Below are 16,285 nucleotides of genomic sequence, written 5' to 3' on the forward strand. Positions count from 1 at the left end.
GAGTTTCATATCTAATTATTGGGTATTTATAGAACACCTCTCAATTACCATAAACACATAATTAGAGGAATATGACATGCTATGTGAACATCACGGTTCTAAAGTTCCTCTGTAGAGTTTTAAGGGCAGTACACACATAGAAATTTTTTCGAGTGAATAGTTTAAAACTCTCTTATACTATTATTGTTTTGTGAGTTTCATATCTAAATCATGAGATATCCACAGAATCTCATGAACTACTATGAACTCTGTGTTAGGTAGATTCATTTTCAAGACTTCTTTCATATCCTACTCATCTCTCAAAAAGGTATTCTAAATATTTTGCCATATATTCAATCGGAGAGTTTTTAATGTAAAGAAGTTATAGTCCAAGAGGTCACAAGATCATTAATAATTTAAGTATGATACTCATAAAATAATAATACTTTAGAATTTTTTTAAAACATATTTAGTAACCGATGATAATATAGTGTTGAAGTTCACTAAAGGAGCTACACTATCATCCCACAATTTTCACCCAATTTTTTTACACACTGAAGTGAACCAACAATCTAAAGGCATATCCTAAATCTCTCTGTGTCTTTTTTTCTTCTTACATTCTTTAAGGTTGTTTTCAGATTAATTTTTGACTCATGTTGGATCTTGATTCCAAAATTGTTGTTGTTGTTACAGGAATTCGGTGTACACCTTGTGGAACCCTCTTTTCCTTTTTCTGGCTATTTGATTTTTGCCCATACAGATCTGAATTGAAGGTTGCCTGAGTTGTATATCTTGGTTTCCTGCATTTCAACTATTAATGTGGTATGATAAAATGCATATTTTCTTGTTATTAGCGTTTAAATCTTTGTCGAGGTTGGATTTGATTTGCTGAATTTTCATTTTTTTTACATAACGATTCAATTGGAGTTCTCCTATCAAGAACGTAGTCTCTTTTGATGTTTTTACTGCATTCTCATCGTTATCCAAAAAATTTATAACATCATTTTTTGACCTGCATAGGTTAAATGCAAATGGTGCTTTGGTTATTCTGTCTTTTCTTTTCTCAAAAAGAAAGTTAGATTTTGGGGCATCTAACCTCTATGCTCCATAGAGAGGGTCTTATGATTTTCAAAAACATTTTCAGACTTTCCTTCCAGGCACTCTTCTCTAGACAACTCTTAGAAGTCTTTTCTGGGCTTCTAAAATCCTCTGCGGTGGTTTTTCACCATCGGATATTCCTCCTAAACTTTCTATTTTCTAAATCTTCCTTTTTCTTTCTGTTTCCATTATGGAAAATCACCTATTTTTCAGAATGGAAACCAAGTCTTTTGACATCACAGCCTCTTTCTCAGACACAAGGATATGGTTCGACTGAGTGGAGAGCACAAAACTCTCAATGAGAAGAATGACAGTTAGTGGGGAAGCTCTTTTATGGCTGTGCTGAAGCTTCTGGAAACAAGGGGAAGAGCTTTAAATCTTGGAGATGTAAGGACATGTCAACACACATTTATTGCAATCAAAAGTTCAATAGATTTGGTTGATTCATCTCAATAATAGTTGTTAAGGGTCAGAGCAGAACAGTTATTATACTACCAGAAAATAAAATTAATGAGAGATGGGAAAGAGTGGTGCACAAAATTGAAGAGTTCATTAATAGACTATCAAGTACACAAGGCACATTTTTTTACACAAGGGGGGAAATAATTGAGGGGAGGGCAAACTACAAAGAAGCTATTACAAGAATCAAATGGGAGCAGAGAAAGAATGCAGAAAGAAACGAGCCCATAAATGCAGCAAAAACTGCTAGCTTGAAGGACAATTCTCTGCTTCGAAGGTGTCTGATAGGATGATTTACTGGTGGTGAAGAAGCCCCAACATGAAATGATGTTAGAAGATGGGCAATCGAAACCTGGAAAGGAGTCCCCAATATTCAGGTCTACGACATGAACATATTCAATTTTCTCTTTGAGTTCCCATCTAGAAAAGCAGCAGAACACATTCTGAAGGGTGAATGGAAGATACAAGGCCCAAAACCTAGAGATTGATTGGTGGAGCTCGATGAAAACAACATTTCCAAACACAACGAGATTCGACTGGTTCTGGATTAGGGTCCTAGGCCTTCCTCTGCAATTGTGGAACTCTGAAACTATGAGAAAAATAGGAGATAGGTGTGGGGGATGGCTGGAGAATGAAGAAGAGACAGAACTCAAAAATCACCTAAGATGGGCTAGAATCTTAGTTATAAGGTCTAGGGAAAAAACCCTGCCGCCATAGATCCTTAATGTTTATATCACTCCATTTAAACTTCTTGTTAAATAGTATTAAAAGTTTGAACCCTAGAGTGGAATGGTTAGAAAGGAATCGTACATTTGAGATTAAGTCATAGTTATTGTTGTACCCTTACTAGTATTGTTTATATATCTTTGACAAGTTTTCGGAATTCATTCAACGAATGGTAGTCAAACTTTGACATGGTGTTTTTTCCTTTCACCTAATTTTATAACTACTGCAACTACTTCAGTATCTTTTAACTACTCTTTGCTAAAATACACCAATCAAGTTAGCTAATTTATTTTCATCACCATTCACGTAAAATAGAAGGGATGGAGTATTAAGTTTTTTTTGCATTCCCTTCTATTTGATTCCTGGAAACTATATGCATCTTTTTCAGCAGACACTTCTCCCATTCCCCAGTTCTCTTTGTTTTTGTCTTGTTCTTCATAATATATAGCAAGTCTTCAGCTTTTTCATCCTAATGCAAAGGACACTGAGTTTTCCTCTTTAGGGAATTTTATGTGAGAATCAATGTTCCGTCCTCCTTTTGGTATCATTTTGCTTTCGGTAGTGGCTATGGCAGCAAGAACTTAGTTCTCTGTTGTTTTCTATGACCAACTTAAGTTCCAGGTCAGATTTACCTAATTTCTTCACTTTTGGGAATCCCAGTAGTCCTCAGACATATTTGTACATTCTTCTATGCTTCTTCGAATTGCAAGGCTTAACTTTTCTGCTTCATGGTCTGAGTATATTAACAAGAATACAAAATGGCAATCAACAACATTAATTTGGCGTCAGGAATTCAAATATTCTTCATGGATCTAGAGAAGTAATAACCTTTCTTGTTTCTACAGGAGTTTAGGAGATTGAAGTTTTTGTGATGGAGGAAGGAAATTTTCCTGTAAGGAGATGGGAGGACCTTGATAATGATATCTTGTTGAAGATACTCGAGTCTTTTGACCTTTTTGAGCTATCTGCTGGACTTGCTCATATTTGTAGTGTGTGGCGATTGGCTTGTTGTGATCAACTTCTCTGGAAGACGCTGGACTTTTCGGTACTATTTTCCAGAGAAGTTGATCACAATAAGCCAATCGCCACACACTACAAATATGAGCAGGTCCAGCAGATAGCTCAAAAAGGTCAAAAGACTGGAGTATCTTCAACAAGATATCATTATCAAGGTCCTCCCATCTCCTTACAGGAAAATTTCCTTCCTCCATCACAAAAACTTCAATCTCCTAAACTCCTGTAGAAACAAGAAAGGTTATTACTTCTCTAGATCCATGAAGAATATTTGAATACCTGACCTCAAATTAATGTTGCTGATTGCCATTTTGTATTCTTGCGAATATACTCAGACCATGAAAAAGAAAAGTTAAGCCCTGCAATATGTAGAAGAATGTACAAATACGTCTGAGGAGTACTGGGATTCCCAAAAGTGAAGAAACTAGGAAAATCTGACTTGGAACTTAAGTTGGTCATAGAAAACGGCAGAGAAGTAAGTTCTTGCTGCCATAACTGTCGGTAATCACATTTTGGATAAAAATAGTCATTACCAAAAGCAAACTGATACAAAAAGGAGGATATTACATTGATTTGCACATAAAATTCCCTAAAGAGGAAAATTCAATATCCTTAGCATTAGGATGGAAAAGCTGAAGACTTGTTATATGTTTTTAAGAACTAGACAAGTACAAATTAAACTGGGGAATGGGACAAGTATCTGCTGAAAAAGATGCATATAGTTTCTAGGAATCAAATAAAAAGGAACGCAAAAACTTAATACTCCATCCCTTCTATTTTACGTGAATGAGAATGAAAATAAATTAGCTAACTTGATTGGTGTATTTTAGCAAACGGTAGTTTTTTGTAGTAGTATTTGAAAAGTTAGGTGAAAGGGAAAAGCACCATGTCAAAGTTTGACTACCTTTCGTTGAACGAATTCTTAAAACTTGTCAAAGATATGTAAACAATACTAGTAAAGGTATAACAATAACTATGCCTTAATCTCAAATGTACTGTATCTTAGTAATCGTTCCACTCTTCCTGGGTTCAACTTTTCAATACTACTTTACAACAGCTACGCTTCAAACCTAAACTAGTTGAGGTCGGCTATAGGAACACTTAATATCCATACCGCTCCATTTGGATCAGTTTCATTCCAATACTAAGATAATTATTAAGGATTCTCTATTACTAAAGGTTTTCTACTGAAGTACAAATCAATTATGAACTTAAAGGACTCCGAGAAAACATCATACTTCATATAAGTGTAGCAACATAAAATAAACCTTAATCCTAACCATTGGAATTACTGTGAAACATTTGCTTCATTTATATTTTGTTTTTTGCTGATTCAACAAGAATCTCAAGAACTCGTAAGTCCTTTGGACAACTTTGTCCATGTGATTGAATTTTTTACCTCGTCCATTTTAAAACATTCAAACATCATAGTGTCACACCGGTGCATTTGAACTTCTAACGTAGACATTTCCAAACTATAATTTAGGGCCGTCTTTCCTTTTATCTTCTACATGTGCTATTTGTACCTTATCATAATCATCACTTATTTTGTCTAGTTTTGTATGACCACACACCATCATGCCATTCTCATTTGTGCAACACTCATTTTTTTAATATTTCGAACCTCAGATACCCAACATTCACACCACACACCATCATTGGTCTCAAAACTGTCTTATAAAACCTATCTTTCACTCTGGTATGTATCTCCTTATCGCATGCCACTCCTCCATTTCAACTATAGGGCTTAAACTTATGTATTACATCTTCATCTATTGACTATCGCAAAGTTGTAAATTGAATGATATTATTTTATAATAGTATAGATTATAGTTTGCTTATCGCAAAGTTTTATGGAATCAAACCAAACAATAGTACAATGCACCCATGCTCTTAAAATCCAGGATACACCTCTGGTAACCTGGAAGCCAAAGCCAACCCACACCTCTGAGGTGTGTGGGGGAGGGCGGAGGGGGAAGGTCCACATCTACTAAAGCCATATCTCATTAAAGGTAAGATAATGAATATTCTACCTTATACAGTGTATCCCTCCAACCCAATATCCATACATTTTTCAATTGCCTTCCAAATAAGGTGAGGGAATTTAATTATGAGATTTTTTTTGACTGTTCTCTTAACTTTCTTTACATTTGTAAGCTCAAATGTACTTGTCGTTTGCATCTTCTGGATGCTTTTAATGAAACTTTTTACTTCGTCAAAATAAAAAATAAAAAAACTTTCCCATCAATCTCTCATACTACTAATCATGTATCTAGAGTTTATAGGTTAGATGTCCCGAAACCCAATTTTCTCTTGGTAAAAAAGAAGACAGAATAATCAAAGCACCATTTGCATTTAACATACGTTTGTAAAAAAAGCTGTAACGATTTTCCAAAAGAAGCTATGTTCTCGATTGGAGTACAATGAGAAATGAATCATCACGATAACAAAATGATAAATCACAAGTAAATTAAAACCTAGCTCGACAAAGATTTAAACTTTAAGAACAAAAAATATGCATATGATCATACCACACTAATAACTGAAATGCTGAAAACCAACAACAACAACATACCCAGTGAAATCCCACAAGTGGGGTCTAGAGAGGGTAAAGTATACGCAGATCTTACCATTACCTCATGGAGGTAGAGAGGCTGTTTTCGAAAGACCCTCGGCTTAAAAGTACCTATCCCAAGAAAGAGAGAGCAACAATATATATACCATATTGGCTAAAACAAGAAGCGCTACAAATTCTACAAGACAAGAACAATACTAATAGCAAGAAAATGGTAGTCAGATGGCAGTAACAACACAACTAACTGGCACGCCTAGGCCTAAGACTATCACAGGGCAATCCACAATCTACCCCTGCTAGCCTTCTACCCTAATACGCGACCTCCACTCCTTTCTATGTAAGGTCATGTCCTCGGTGAAATAATGAAAACCAAGAAACAAAGTTTAGAAAAGCATGAATTCAGACCAGTATGGACAAAACTCAACTATTTCTGCAGTTAAACTCCTTCATGTGCCAAAAAAGGGGGAAAGTTTTCCACAAGGTGTACACCGAATTCTATTAACACACCACAACAACTTTCGGGAAAATTCAGCGTACATCTTGTGGAAAATTTATCCCCTTTTTTGGCACATGAAGGAGTTTAACTGCAGAAATAGTTGAGTTTTCCCCATACAAATTTGAGTTTATGCTTGTCTGGATTTTGTTTCTTGGTTTTCAACATTTCAATTATTAGTGGGTATGATCAAATGCATCTTTTTTTGTTCTTAAAGTTTAAATCTTTGTCGAGATAGGTTTTAATTTACGTGTGATTTATCATTTTGTTATCGTGACGATTCATTTCTCGTTGTACTCCAATCGAGAATGTAGCTTATTTTGGAAAATCGTTACAGCTTTGTTTTACAAACGTACATTAAATGCAAATGATGCTTTGGTTATTCCATCTTTTCTTTTTACAAAGAGAAATTTGAGTTTCGGGTTATCTAACCTATAAATTCTAGATACATAATTAGTAGTTTGAGAGACTGATAGGAAAGATTTTCTTGTTTTTATTTTGACGAAGTGAAAAATTTCATTGAAAGCATCCAGATGATGCAAAAGAGAAGTACATTTGAGCTTACAAATTTATGAAAAGAAAGTTTGGAGAACCGCCTAACAAAATCTCATGATTAAATTTCCTTAGTTTATTTGGAAGACAATTGAAAAATGTATGAATATTGGGTTATACACTTATACTGTATAAGGTAGGATATTCATGATCTTACCTTTAATGAGAAATCACTGGCAAAGTTGAGTAAGAGATGTCTTTAGCAGACATGGACCCTCCCCCGCACACACACAGAAAGAAAGAGAGGTGTGGGGTCGGCATTGTCTTCTAGGATATCAGAGGTGTATCCTGGTCTTTAAGAGGATGGGTGCATTGTAGTATTGTTTGGTTTTATTCCATAAAATTTTACGATTAGCACACTATAATCTATACTATTATAAAATAATATCATTTTATAACTTTTATTAATAAGTCTCATATCTTGCCATAAACCATAAAAAACCACCAAGCTCTCGTCTTCCATGGCCATGCGATAGAAACAGATTCATGGCGCGAAGGGTAGTGGGTGGCTATCATACCCTTTGTACAACTTAGGGCGAATCACACCCTAAAAGCTAGCTATTGAAGTAGGAGAGCCCAAGGTTATAGAAGCCTTTAGGTGTGGGACTCAAACCCCGTGCATATTTTTGTGCTTTTAAGTGGTAAGCTTTAATCTAAAATTACTTGTGTTTTTCAGCTTTTGTTGGGAGAGGATTGACGATCCATCAGGTTCTTAGCTTTCAATTTACAATTTAGTTATATACAACTCCTGCTACTAACTATCATTGGTTCTGTTGTTGAGGACTTGTTATCAACACTTTATTTCTCCCAATTTATATGACACTTTATTTCGGGACATTACAAAATATTTGATACCATTTCTCTTATTAATTCCTTAGCGCAAGGATATCCTAAAAATTATGTTGATCGTTAATTTACAACAACACTTCTTTATCCAGGTATGAGATCATCAATGGTGTGATAGTCTGATAGAAGAAGACGCAACACATAAGTTAAAGCCCTATAGTTGAAATGTGGGAGTGGTATGCGATAAGGAGATACATACCAGAGGAAAGATAGGTTTTATAAGACGTACAATTGTGAGATCAATGATGGCGAATGTTGGGCATCCGAGGTCCGACATATCAAAAAATGAGTGTTGTAAAAATGTGAATGGTATGATGGTGTGTGGTCATACAAAACTAGCCAAAATAAGTGATGATTATGACAAGGGACAAATAGCACATGTAGAAGATAAAAGGAAAGAGGCCTTGCATTATAGTTTTGAAATGTCTATGTTAGAAGTTCAACTGCACCGGTGTGACAAGATGATGGTTGAAAGTTTTGAAATGGATAAGGTAAACAATTCAATCACATGGACAAAGTTGTCTCAAAGGACTTACAAGCTCTTGAGATTCTTGTTGAATTAGCAAAAAACAAAATATGAATCAAGCACAATGGTTAGGATTAAGCTTTATTTTATGTGGCTGCACTTATTTTAAGTATGTTGTTTGCCAAGAGTTCTTTTAGTTCATTACTAATCTATATTTCGGTAGAAAATATAAGGAAACCTTTAGTAATAGAGAATCCTTAATAATTATCATAGTATTGGAATGAAACTGCTCCAAATAGAGCAGAATAGATACTGAGTGTTCCTATAGCCGACCTTAACTAGGTTAGGTATGAAGCATAGCTGTTGTAAAGTACAACTCCACCTAAATACAAACAAGTCGGGGTCGGCTATATAGATCCTTAACGTCCATTTAAGCTGCTGTAAAGTAGTATTGAAAATTTGAACCCGGGTAGAGTGGAATAGTTACAAAGGAACCGTACATTTGAGATTAAGGCATAGTTATTATTGTTGCTCTCTCTTTCTTGGGATAGTTACAAAGTTGTCTCATAGGACTTACAATTTCTCGATATTCTTGTGAAATTAGCATAAAACAAAATATTAATGAAGCACAAGATCCATAGTAATTTCAATGGCTATGATTAAGGTTTATTTTTTGTTTTTACATTTATATTAAGTATGATGTTTTTGTTAGAAAATGAGATTTTCTAGATAGTTTTTTAGTCTAATAGTGTCCTCTATTAAATATTATGTTTGGTTTGTAAAGGAAAGGTAATCCTTGTTTTATGGAATTTGTTTTGTAAGTGCTTGACTAGGTACTCTACTTACTTTTTTTTTCAAAAGGCTTATATAGCTATGTGTCTAAGCCTTATGTAATATGCCATTTTGAATGAAAATGTAAAAACCTTATTTCTCTTATAAGTTTAAGAGTCTAACAGTGGTATCAAGAGCCCTTCTTCTTGAGGGATTTGTGAAGGCAAGAAACTAAGGTTTTTTCCAGTTCTTCTAGGGTGATAGCTGAGCAGCAGTAACATGGCATCCAACAACTTCTTGGGTGCAGGCCATCCTATGTTTACAGGAGAAAATTATCACATATGGGTGATAAAGATGAAGGCTTATCTCAAAGATCTTAGTCTATGGGAAACAATAGAAAGTGAAGATGATCCTCCTCCACTTGGACCAAATCCAACAGTTGCACAAATGAAGATTTATGAAGATTCAAAGTCAAGGAAACCAAAGGCTCTCACATGTCTTCATTCAGCACTTTCAGATGTGATTTTCACAAGAATAATGACTTGTGAAACACCTAAAGAAGCATGGGAGAAGCTAAAAGAGGAGTTCGATGGAAGTGATAGAGTGAAGGCTGTCAAACTCTTAACTCTCAAAAGAGAATTTGAGATGTTAAGGATGAAAGAAGGAGATACTGTGAAAGAGTATTCTGCCAAACTTATGGAAATTGTAAACCAAATAAGGTTGTTTGGTGAAACCTTTCCAGATTCAAAAGTGGTGGAGAAGATGATGATAAGCTTACCAGGAAGGTTCGAGTCCAAGATTTCAGCAATAGAGGAATCTTGTGATTTGAAGACTTTATTAGTTGCATAACTGATCAGCAAGTTACAAGCCCAAGAGCAAAGATCAAGTATAAGAGATGGAGAAGTAGCAGAAGTGGCATTTCAGGTACAACATAAAGGCAAGCAGCCTATGAAGGATGGATGGAGATAAAGTAGCAAAGGGAAAACCATGGAAGGAATCTTCAAAGAAAGGGAAGTTTCCACCTTGCAGCCACTGTAAAAGAACCAATCATCAAGAAAAAGACTGTTGGTTCAAAGGAAAGCCATCCATTCAATGTAGATTCTGTAAAAAGATGGGTCATATTGAGAAAAATTGCAGGGCCAAGCAGAATCAACCACAACAACATCATGTGCAGCAGGCAAATTTTGTTGAAGAGTCGGAAAAGGAAGAAGAAAGCTTGTTTATGGCTTCTCACGAAGAAAACACAAGCAAAAAATCCTCATGGTTCATAGACAGTGGATGTACGAGTCATATGTCGCACAATGAGCTCTTGTTTCACACACTTGACAAGTCGTTCAAAGCTAAAGTTAGGATGGGAAATGGTGAAACAGTCGATGCACATGGAAAGGGTTCAGTTGCCTTTCAAACTATACAAGGTACAGAGTTTATACATGATGTGTTGTATGTTCCTTGTTTAGCATATAACTTGTTAAGTGCGGCTCAAATGATGTCGAAAGGTTGTTCCTTAATTTTTAAGGGCAAACATTGTTTGGTTTTTGACTCAAAAGATAATTTGATTGTTAAAGTACAAATGGTGGATAAATCTTTTCCTTTAGTTGGGAAGTTTGATAATGCAAATTTTGCAAGTATGGATGAGTCATGGTTGTGGCACAAAAGATATGGGCATTTTAACTATGCTACTTTAAAGTCTATGTATGAGAAAGGCTTGACTAAAGAGTTACCTGAGATCTCACTATCTAAAGAAGTTTGTGAGGCATGTCAGATGGGTAAGGTACATAGGAAATCATTTCCTAAAAGTGCTACCTGGAGGGCAACTGAAAAATTTGAATTAGTTCACACTGATGTGTGTGGACCTATGCAGACATCATCTTTAGGACAAAATAAATATTTTGTTCTCTTTATTGATGACTTAACAAGGATTACTTGGGTGTAATTTTTGAGTAACAACTCCCAAGTATTTTCAATTTTTAAGAAATTTAAAGCTTTTGTTGAAAGACAAAGTGGTTGTAAGCTGAAGTCTTTGAGATCGGACAATGGTGGTGAATACACTTCAAATGAGTTCAATAATTATTGTGAAGATATGGGGATTGATCACAAGTTGACAGTAAGTTATTCACCCGAACAAAATGGAGTCTCGGAGAGGAAGAACAGGACTGCTGTTGAAATGGCTAGATGTTTGTTGCTTGAAAAGAAACTACAGCAAAGGTTTTGGGCAGAAGCTGTTTATACTTCAGTATATCTATTAAATAGGCTGCCAACTAAAGCTGTGGATAAAAAAACTCCTATTGAGGCTTGGAGTGGAACAAAACCATCTGCCAAGCACTTAAAAGTCTTTGGTTCGATTTGCTATTCTCATGTTCCTTCAGTCAAAAGAAGCAAACTTGAACCAAAAGGTGAATTGGGGATCTTTATTGGTTATTCATCGCAAGCCAAAGGTTATAGAGTTTTCAGCTTGCAAACAAAAAGTATTTCCATCATAAGAGATGTTGTAGTAGATGAGCATGCTTATTGGAACTGGGATAAGGAGCAAATTGAGAAAGATAATGCAGATTTTCAGAACTTGCGTCCGCTGCCTGAAATCCAATCATTTGGCTCTAAAAATTTGGAAAAAGATGAAGAATCAGATGGGGAATCCTCACTTGATTCGCCCATTTTGAAAACAAAGTCCCTTTCTGAGATATATGAAAGATGTAATGTTGCAATCTCAGAACCAAATAGCTATCAAGAAGCATCAAGACATGAAGTTTGGATTGAAGCTATGAAGGAGGAGATTGGTATGATAGAGAAGAATGATACTTGGAAGCTGGTTGATAAACCCAAAGACAGAAATGTAATAGGGGTGAAATGGGTTTATCGAACCAAACTTAATCCAGATGGTTCAGTTTATAAATACAAGGCAAGGCTTATTGTGAAAGGTTATGCGCAAGTTGCAGGTTTGGATTATGGAGACACATTTGCACCAGTTGCACGACATGATACAATAAGACTTCTATTTGCTTTGGCAGCTCAATCAAATTGGAAGTTGTATCATTTGGATGTGAAGTCAGCATTCTTAAATGGACAGCTGCAGGAGGAGATTTATATCGACCAACCAGAAGGATTTCAAGTTGCAGGAATGGAGGATAAAATCTACAAGCTACATAAGGCATTGTATGGATTAAAGCAAGCTCCTCGAGCCTGGTACAGTAAGATTGATTCTCATCTTATTTATTGTGGCTTCAAGAGAAGTGAAAATGAAGCCACTTTATATGTGAAGAAGGCTAAAGGAGGAGATGTGCTTTTGGTGTCACTCTATGTTGATGATCTTCTGTTAACAGGAAGCAATGAAGCTATGGTGAATCAATTCAAGCAAGAAATGGAGACCAAGTTTGAAATGTCAGATTTGGGTGAAATGAATTACTTTCTGGGAATGGAGATTCATCAAGCTACAGATGGAATCTTCATTTCACAAAGAAAATATGCATGGGATATTCTTAAAAGATTCAAGATGGAGAGATGCAAGCATGTATCGACCCCACTAGTGCACAATGCAAAGATTTCGAAATTTGAAGGAGGTGATAGGGCTGATCCTACAGTTTATAGAAGTCTAATAGGTAGTTTGTTGTATTTTGACAGCAGCAAGACCTGATCTCATGTTTGCAGCAAGTCTTTTGTCGAGATTTATGCATACTCCAAGTCAAGTTCATCTTGGTGTCGCTAAGCGAACGTTGAGGTATATCAAGGGAACTGTTGATTTTGGTATTTGGTTTAAAAAGGAAGAGCAAGGGAAATTGATGGGTTATTCAGATAGTGATTGGGCAGGAAGCATTGATGATATGAAAAGCACTTCTGGATATGCTTTTACACTTGGTTCAGGCATGTTCTCATGGAATTTAAAGAAGCAAGATGTGGTAGCTCAATCTTCTGCAGAAGTTGAATACATCGCCGTTGCTGGTGCAACTAATCAAGCTCTATGATTAAGAAAGATTCTATGTGATCTGGAGCAAAATGACATTGAAGCTACTGTCATTAAGGTTGACAACAAGTCAGCAATATCTATGGCCAAAAATCCAGTGCAACATGGTCGTAGCAAGCATATAAATGTGAAGTTTCACGCTATCAGGCAAGTAGAGAAGGATGACGAAGTTAAACTTGTTCATTGCAGCTCAGATCAGCAGATTGCAGACATCATGACCAAGACTCTTCCTAAGGGAAAATTTGAAGTTCTAAGGGCTAAGCTGGGAGTATCCAAGAAAAATCTCAAGGAGGAGTGTTAGAAAATGAGATTTTCTAGATAGTTTTTTAGTCTAATAGTGTCCTCTATTAAATATTATGTTTGGTTTGTAAAGGAAAGGTAATCCTTGTTTTATGGAATTTGTTTTGTAAGTGCTTGACTAGGTACTCTACTTACTTTTTTTTTTTCAAAAGGCTTATATAGCTATGTGTCTAAGCCTTATGTAATATGCCATTTTGAATGAAAAGAAGTTCTGTAAAAACCTTATTTCTCTTATAAGTTTAAGAGTCTAACAGTTTTCCAGGAGTCTTTTTAGTTCATTACTGATTTGTATTTCGGTAGAAAATATAGAAAACCTTTAGTAATAGAGAATCCTTAATAAGTATCTGATTATTGGAATGAAACTGCTCCAAATGGAGCGGAATGTATATTGATTGTTTATATAGCCGACCTCAACTAGTTTAGGCATGAAGCATAGCTGTTGTAAAGTACAGTCCAGCTCAACCCCAAACAAGTCGGGGCCGGCTATATAGATCCTTAATGTCCATATCACTCCATATAAGCTGTTGTAAAGTAGTATATCTTTGACAAGTTTTAGGAATTCATTTAACGAATGGTAGTCAAACTTTTGGCATGGTGTTTTTTCCTTTCACCTAACTTTTTTACTACTACTACTACTTTTGTATCGTTTAACTACTCTTTTCTAAATTCACAAATCATGCTAACTAAGTTATTTCGTTCCCATTCACGTAAAATAGAAGGGATTGAGTATTAAGTTTTTGCATTCCCTTCTATTTGATTCCTGGAAACCAGATGCATCTTTTTCAGCAGACACTTGTCACATTCCCCAGTTCTCTTTGTTCTTGTCTTGTGTTCTTCAAAATATATAACGTCTTCAGCTTTTCCATCCTAATGCTAAGTACACTGAATTTTCCTCTTTAGGGAATTTTATGTGCAAATCAATGTTCCATCCTCCTTTTGTATCATTTTGCTTTCGGTAATTACTATTTCTCTCCAAAATGATGCAAGAACTTAGTTCTCTGTCGTTTTCTATGACCAACTTAAGTTCTAGGTCAGATTTTCCTAGTTTTTTCACTTTTGGAAATCCCAATACTCCTCGGACATATTTGTACATTCTTCTATGCTTCTTCATATTGCAGTGCTTAACTTTTCTGCTTCATGGTCTGAGTATATTCACAAGAATACAAAATGACAGTCAGCAATATTAATTTGACGTCAAGAATTCAAATATTCTTTATGGATCTAGAGAAGTAATAACCTTTCTTGTTTCTACAGGACCTTTTATGCCCAAACACTTGAGAGATTGAAGCTTTTGTGATGGAAGAGGGAGATTCTTCTGTAAGGAGATGGGAGGACCTTGATATTGATATCTTGGTGAAGATACTCCAGTCTTTTGACCTTTTTGAGTTGACTGCTGGACTTGCTCATGTTTGTAGTTCATGGCGATTGGCTTGTTCTGATCAACTTCTCTGGATGACACTGGACTTGTCGGTATTAAAATCAAATTTCATCAAAATCCCGTTAGAGCCGTACGTATATGTGGATTGTCAGTCTGATAAAACATTGACCAGCCTCCTGAAGATTTGTTTGAACCTCAGTAGTGGAAACATACGAACATTAATCTTCCATTATAATTTGTATGTCAGCGACGATCAGTTGACTTATACTGCCGAGAGGTATTCCCCCAATAAACCTTCATCTTTCTATAGTACTTCTACTTGAATCAAGAAACCGACAACAAGCATCATTCGAGTTCAGGCATCTGACATCTCAGATACCCTATGATTTTCCATTATTCTAATTCAGGTGAAGCAAAGTTTACCGTGAGAATGAAGAAGACAGCTAATTTAATCTCTTCTTTTTCAGGTGTCCACATCTAAAACGTCTTGTTATGCCTGCTTGGAACAGAATAAAAAAGACAGGAATATGCAGGGCTATTCATATGTGGGAAGATCTTGAATCACTGACGATGCCTAGTATAGCAAATCCTCCGTATGTCATGGAGGAAATTGCAAGGAGTTGCAAAAATTTCGCTGAGCTCAAGATTATGGGGCCCTGTGATATGCTCTTTGCATCTACACTGGTTTCATTTCTTCCAAACTTGAAAGTGTTGAGTGTGAGGTGCACAGTGTTATCTAAAAGTGCCTTGTTTATTATCTTGGATGGGTTAAAAAAGTTGGAAGTGCTCAACATATCTCATTGCGTAATTACTGAAGACCCTCCACCTGCACCAAAGAAAATTCTGGCCAAGCTTGATGAATCAATTATCAAAAAAGCGTCTAGGTTACACAAATTCCTAACCTGCATGAGTGACTCGTGCATCATGTGTCAGCGCACTCGAAATGATGAAGGGCTGATGAGGTGGTATAAGTATGAAGAAGACCTCTGGAAAGTGGACGAGGTGAGATCTCTTGCAATTTGACAACTTTAAGAATGTATTGCTTCATGAGTTAAAGGTCCAGTAAAATATGTAAACTTGTGTATATGAAACACAATAAAACCTTGTCATTTTGAATGGACGCCAATCAGCATCCAGTTTGCTAGCAGCACGTATTATCCTTTTGGTGGTAAAAGGGAGAGTAGCTTTGTAGCATAGGGAGACATATAAACAGTACTTCCATGTAGCGTAATGCTACTTCTGTGTTGTAATTTTATAAGTTTTAAGTCTTTCTCTTTGACAGTCTTGTATCCATTTACATATGTATTGCCAAGCGTTGTAAGCTCTCCTCTATCACTGTTTTGCGAGTTTCATATCTAATTATTGGGTATTTATAGAACACCTCTCAATTACCATAAACACATAATTAGAGGAATATGACATGCTATGTGAACATCACGGTTCTAAAGTTCCTCTGTAGAGTTTTAAGGGCAGTACACACATAGAAATTTTTTCGAGTGAATAGTTTAAAACTCTCTTATACTATTATTGTTTTGTGAGTTTCATATCTAAATCATGAGATATCCACAGAATCTCATGAACTACTATGAACTCTGTGTTAGGTAGATTCATTTTCAAGACTTCTTTCATATCCTACTCATCTCTCAAAAAGGTATTCTAAATATTTTGCCATA

At 35.8% G+C, this 16,285-nt stretch overlaps 2 protein-coding genes across 3 annotated transcripts; both read left to right on the forward strand.

Annotated features, from left to right (window-relative positions):
- Window positions 1-673: 673 nt before the first annotated feature.
- On the forward strand, window positions 674-15,944 carry LOC129895189 (F-box/LRR-repeat protein At3g48880-like). 2 transcript variants are annotated; one of them, XM_055970868.1, is made up of 4 exons: window positions 674-801; window positions 7,835-8,233; window positions 14,489-14,889; window positions 15,080-15,944. In XM_055970868.1, the coding sequence occupies exons 3-4, from the start codon at window positions 14,531-14,533 to the stop codon at window positions 15,633-15,635; spliced, it is 915 nt and encodes a 304-aa protein (XP_055826843.1). In that variant the 5' UTR covers window positions 674-801; window positions 7,835-8,233; window positions 14,489-14,530; the 3' UTR covers window positions 15,636-15,944. The 2 variants fall into 2 exon arrangements, with proteins under 2 accessions (XP_055826843.1, XP_055826842.1); XM_055970867.1 differs by lacking the exon at window positions 7,835-8,233.
- LOC129894583 (uncharacterized) lies at window positions 9,259-9,828 on the forward strand. The gene has a single exon (XM_055970280.1). It carries the CDS (start codon window positions 9,259-9,261, stop codon window positions 9,826-9,828), a length of 570 nt encoding a protein of 189 aa, XP_055826255.1.
- Window positions 15,945-16,285: the final 341 nt, after the last annotated feature.

The sequence above is a fragment of the Solanum dulcamara genome, chromosome 7 (genome assembly GCF_947179165.1).
Source record: "Solanum dulcamara chromosome 7, daSolDulc1.2, whole genome shotgun sequence".
NCBI classification, from domain to species: domain Eukaryota; kingdom Viridiplantae; phylum Streptophyta; class Magnoliopsida; order Solanales; family Solanaceae; genus Solanum; species Solanum dulcamara.

Excerpts from the sequence above, each read along its gene's own strand:
- LOC129894583 (XM_055970280.1), top strand. The coding sequence starts at position 9,259 with ATGGCATCCAACAACTTCTTGGGTGCAGGCCATCCTATGTTTACAGGA.
- LOC129895189 (XM_055970868.1), top strand. The coding sequence starts at position 14,531 with ATGGAAGAGGGAGATTCTTCTGTAAGGAGATGGGAGGACCTTGATATT. Across the intron at positions 14,890-15,079 it reads TTGACTTATACTGCCGAGAG|GTGTCCACATCTAAAACGTC; the intron begins GTATTCCCCCAA and ends CTTCTTTTTCAG.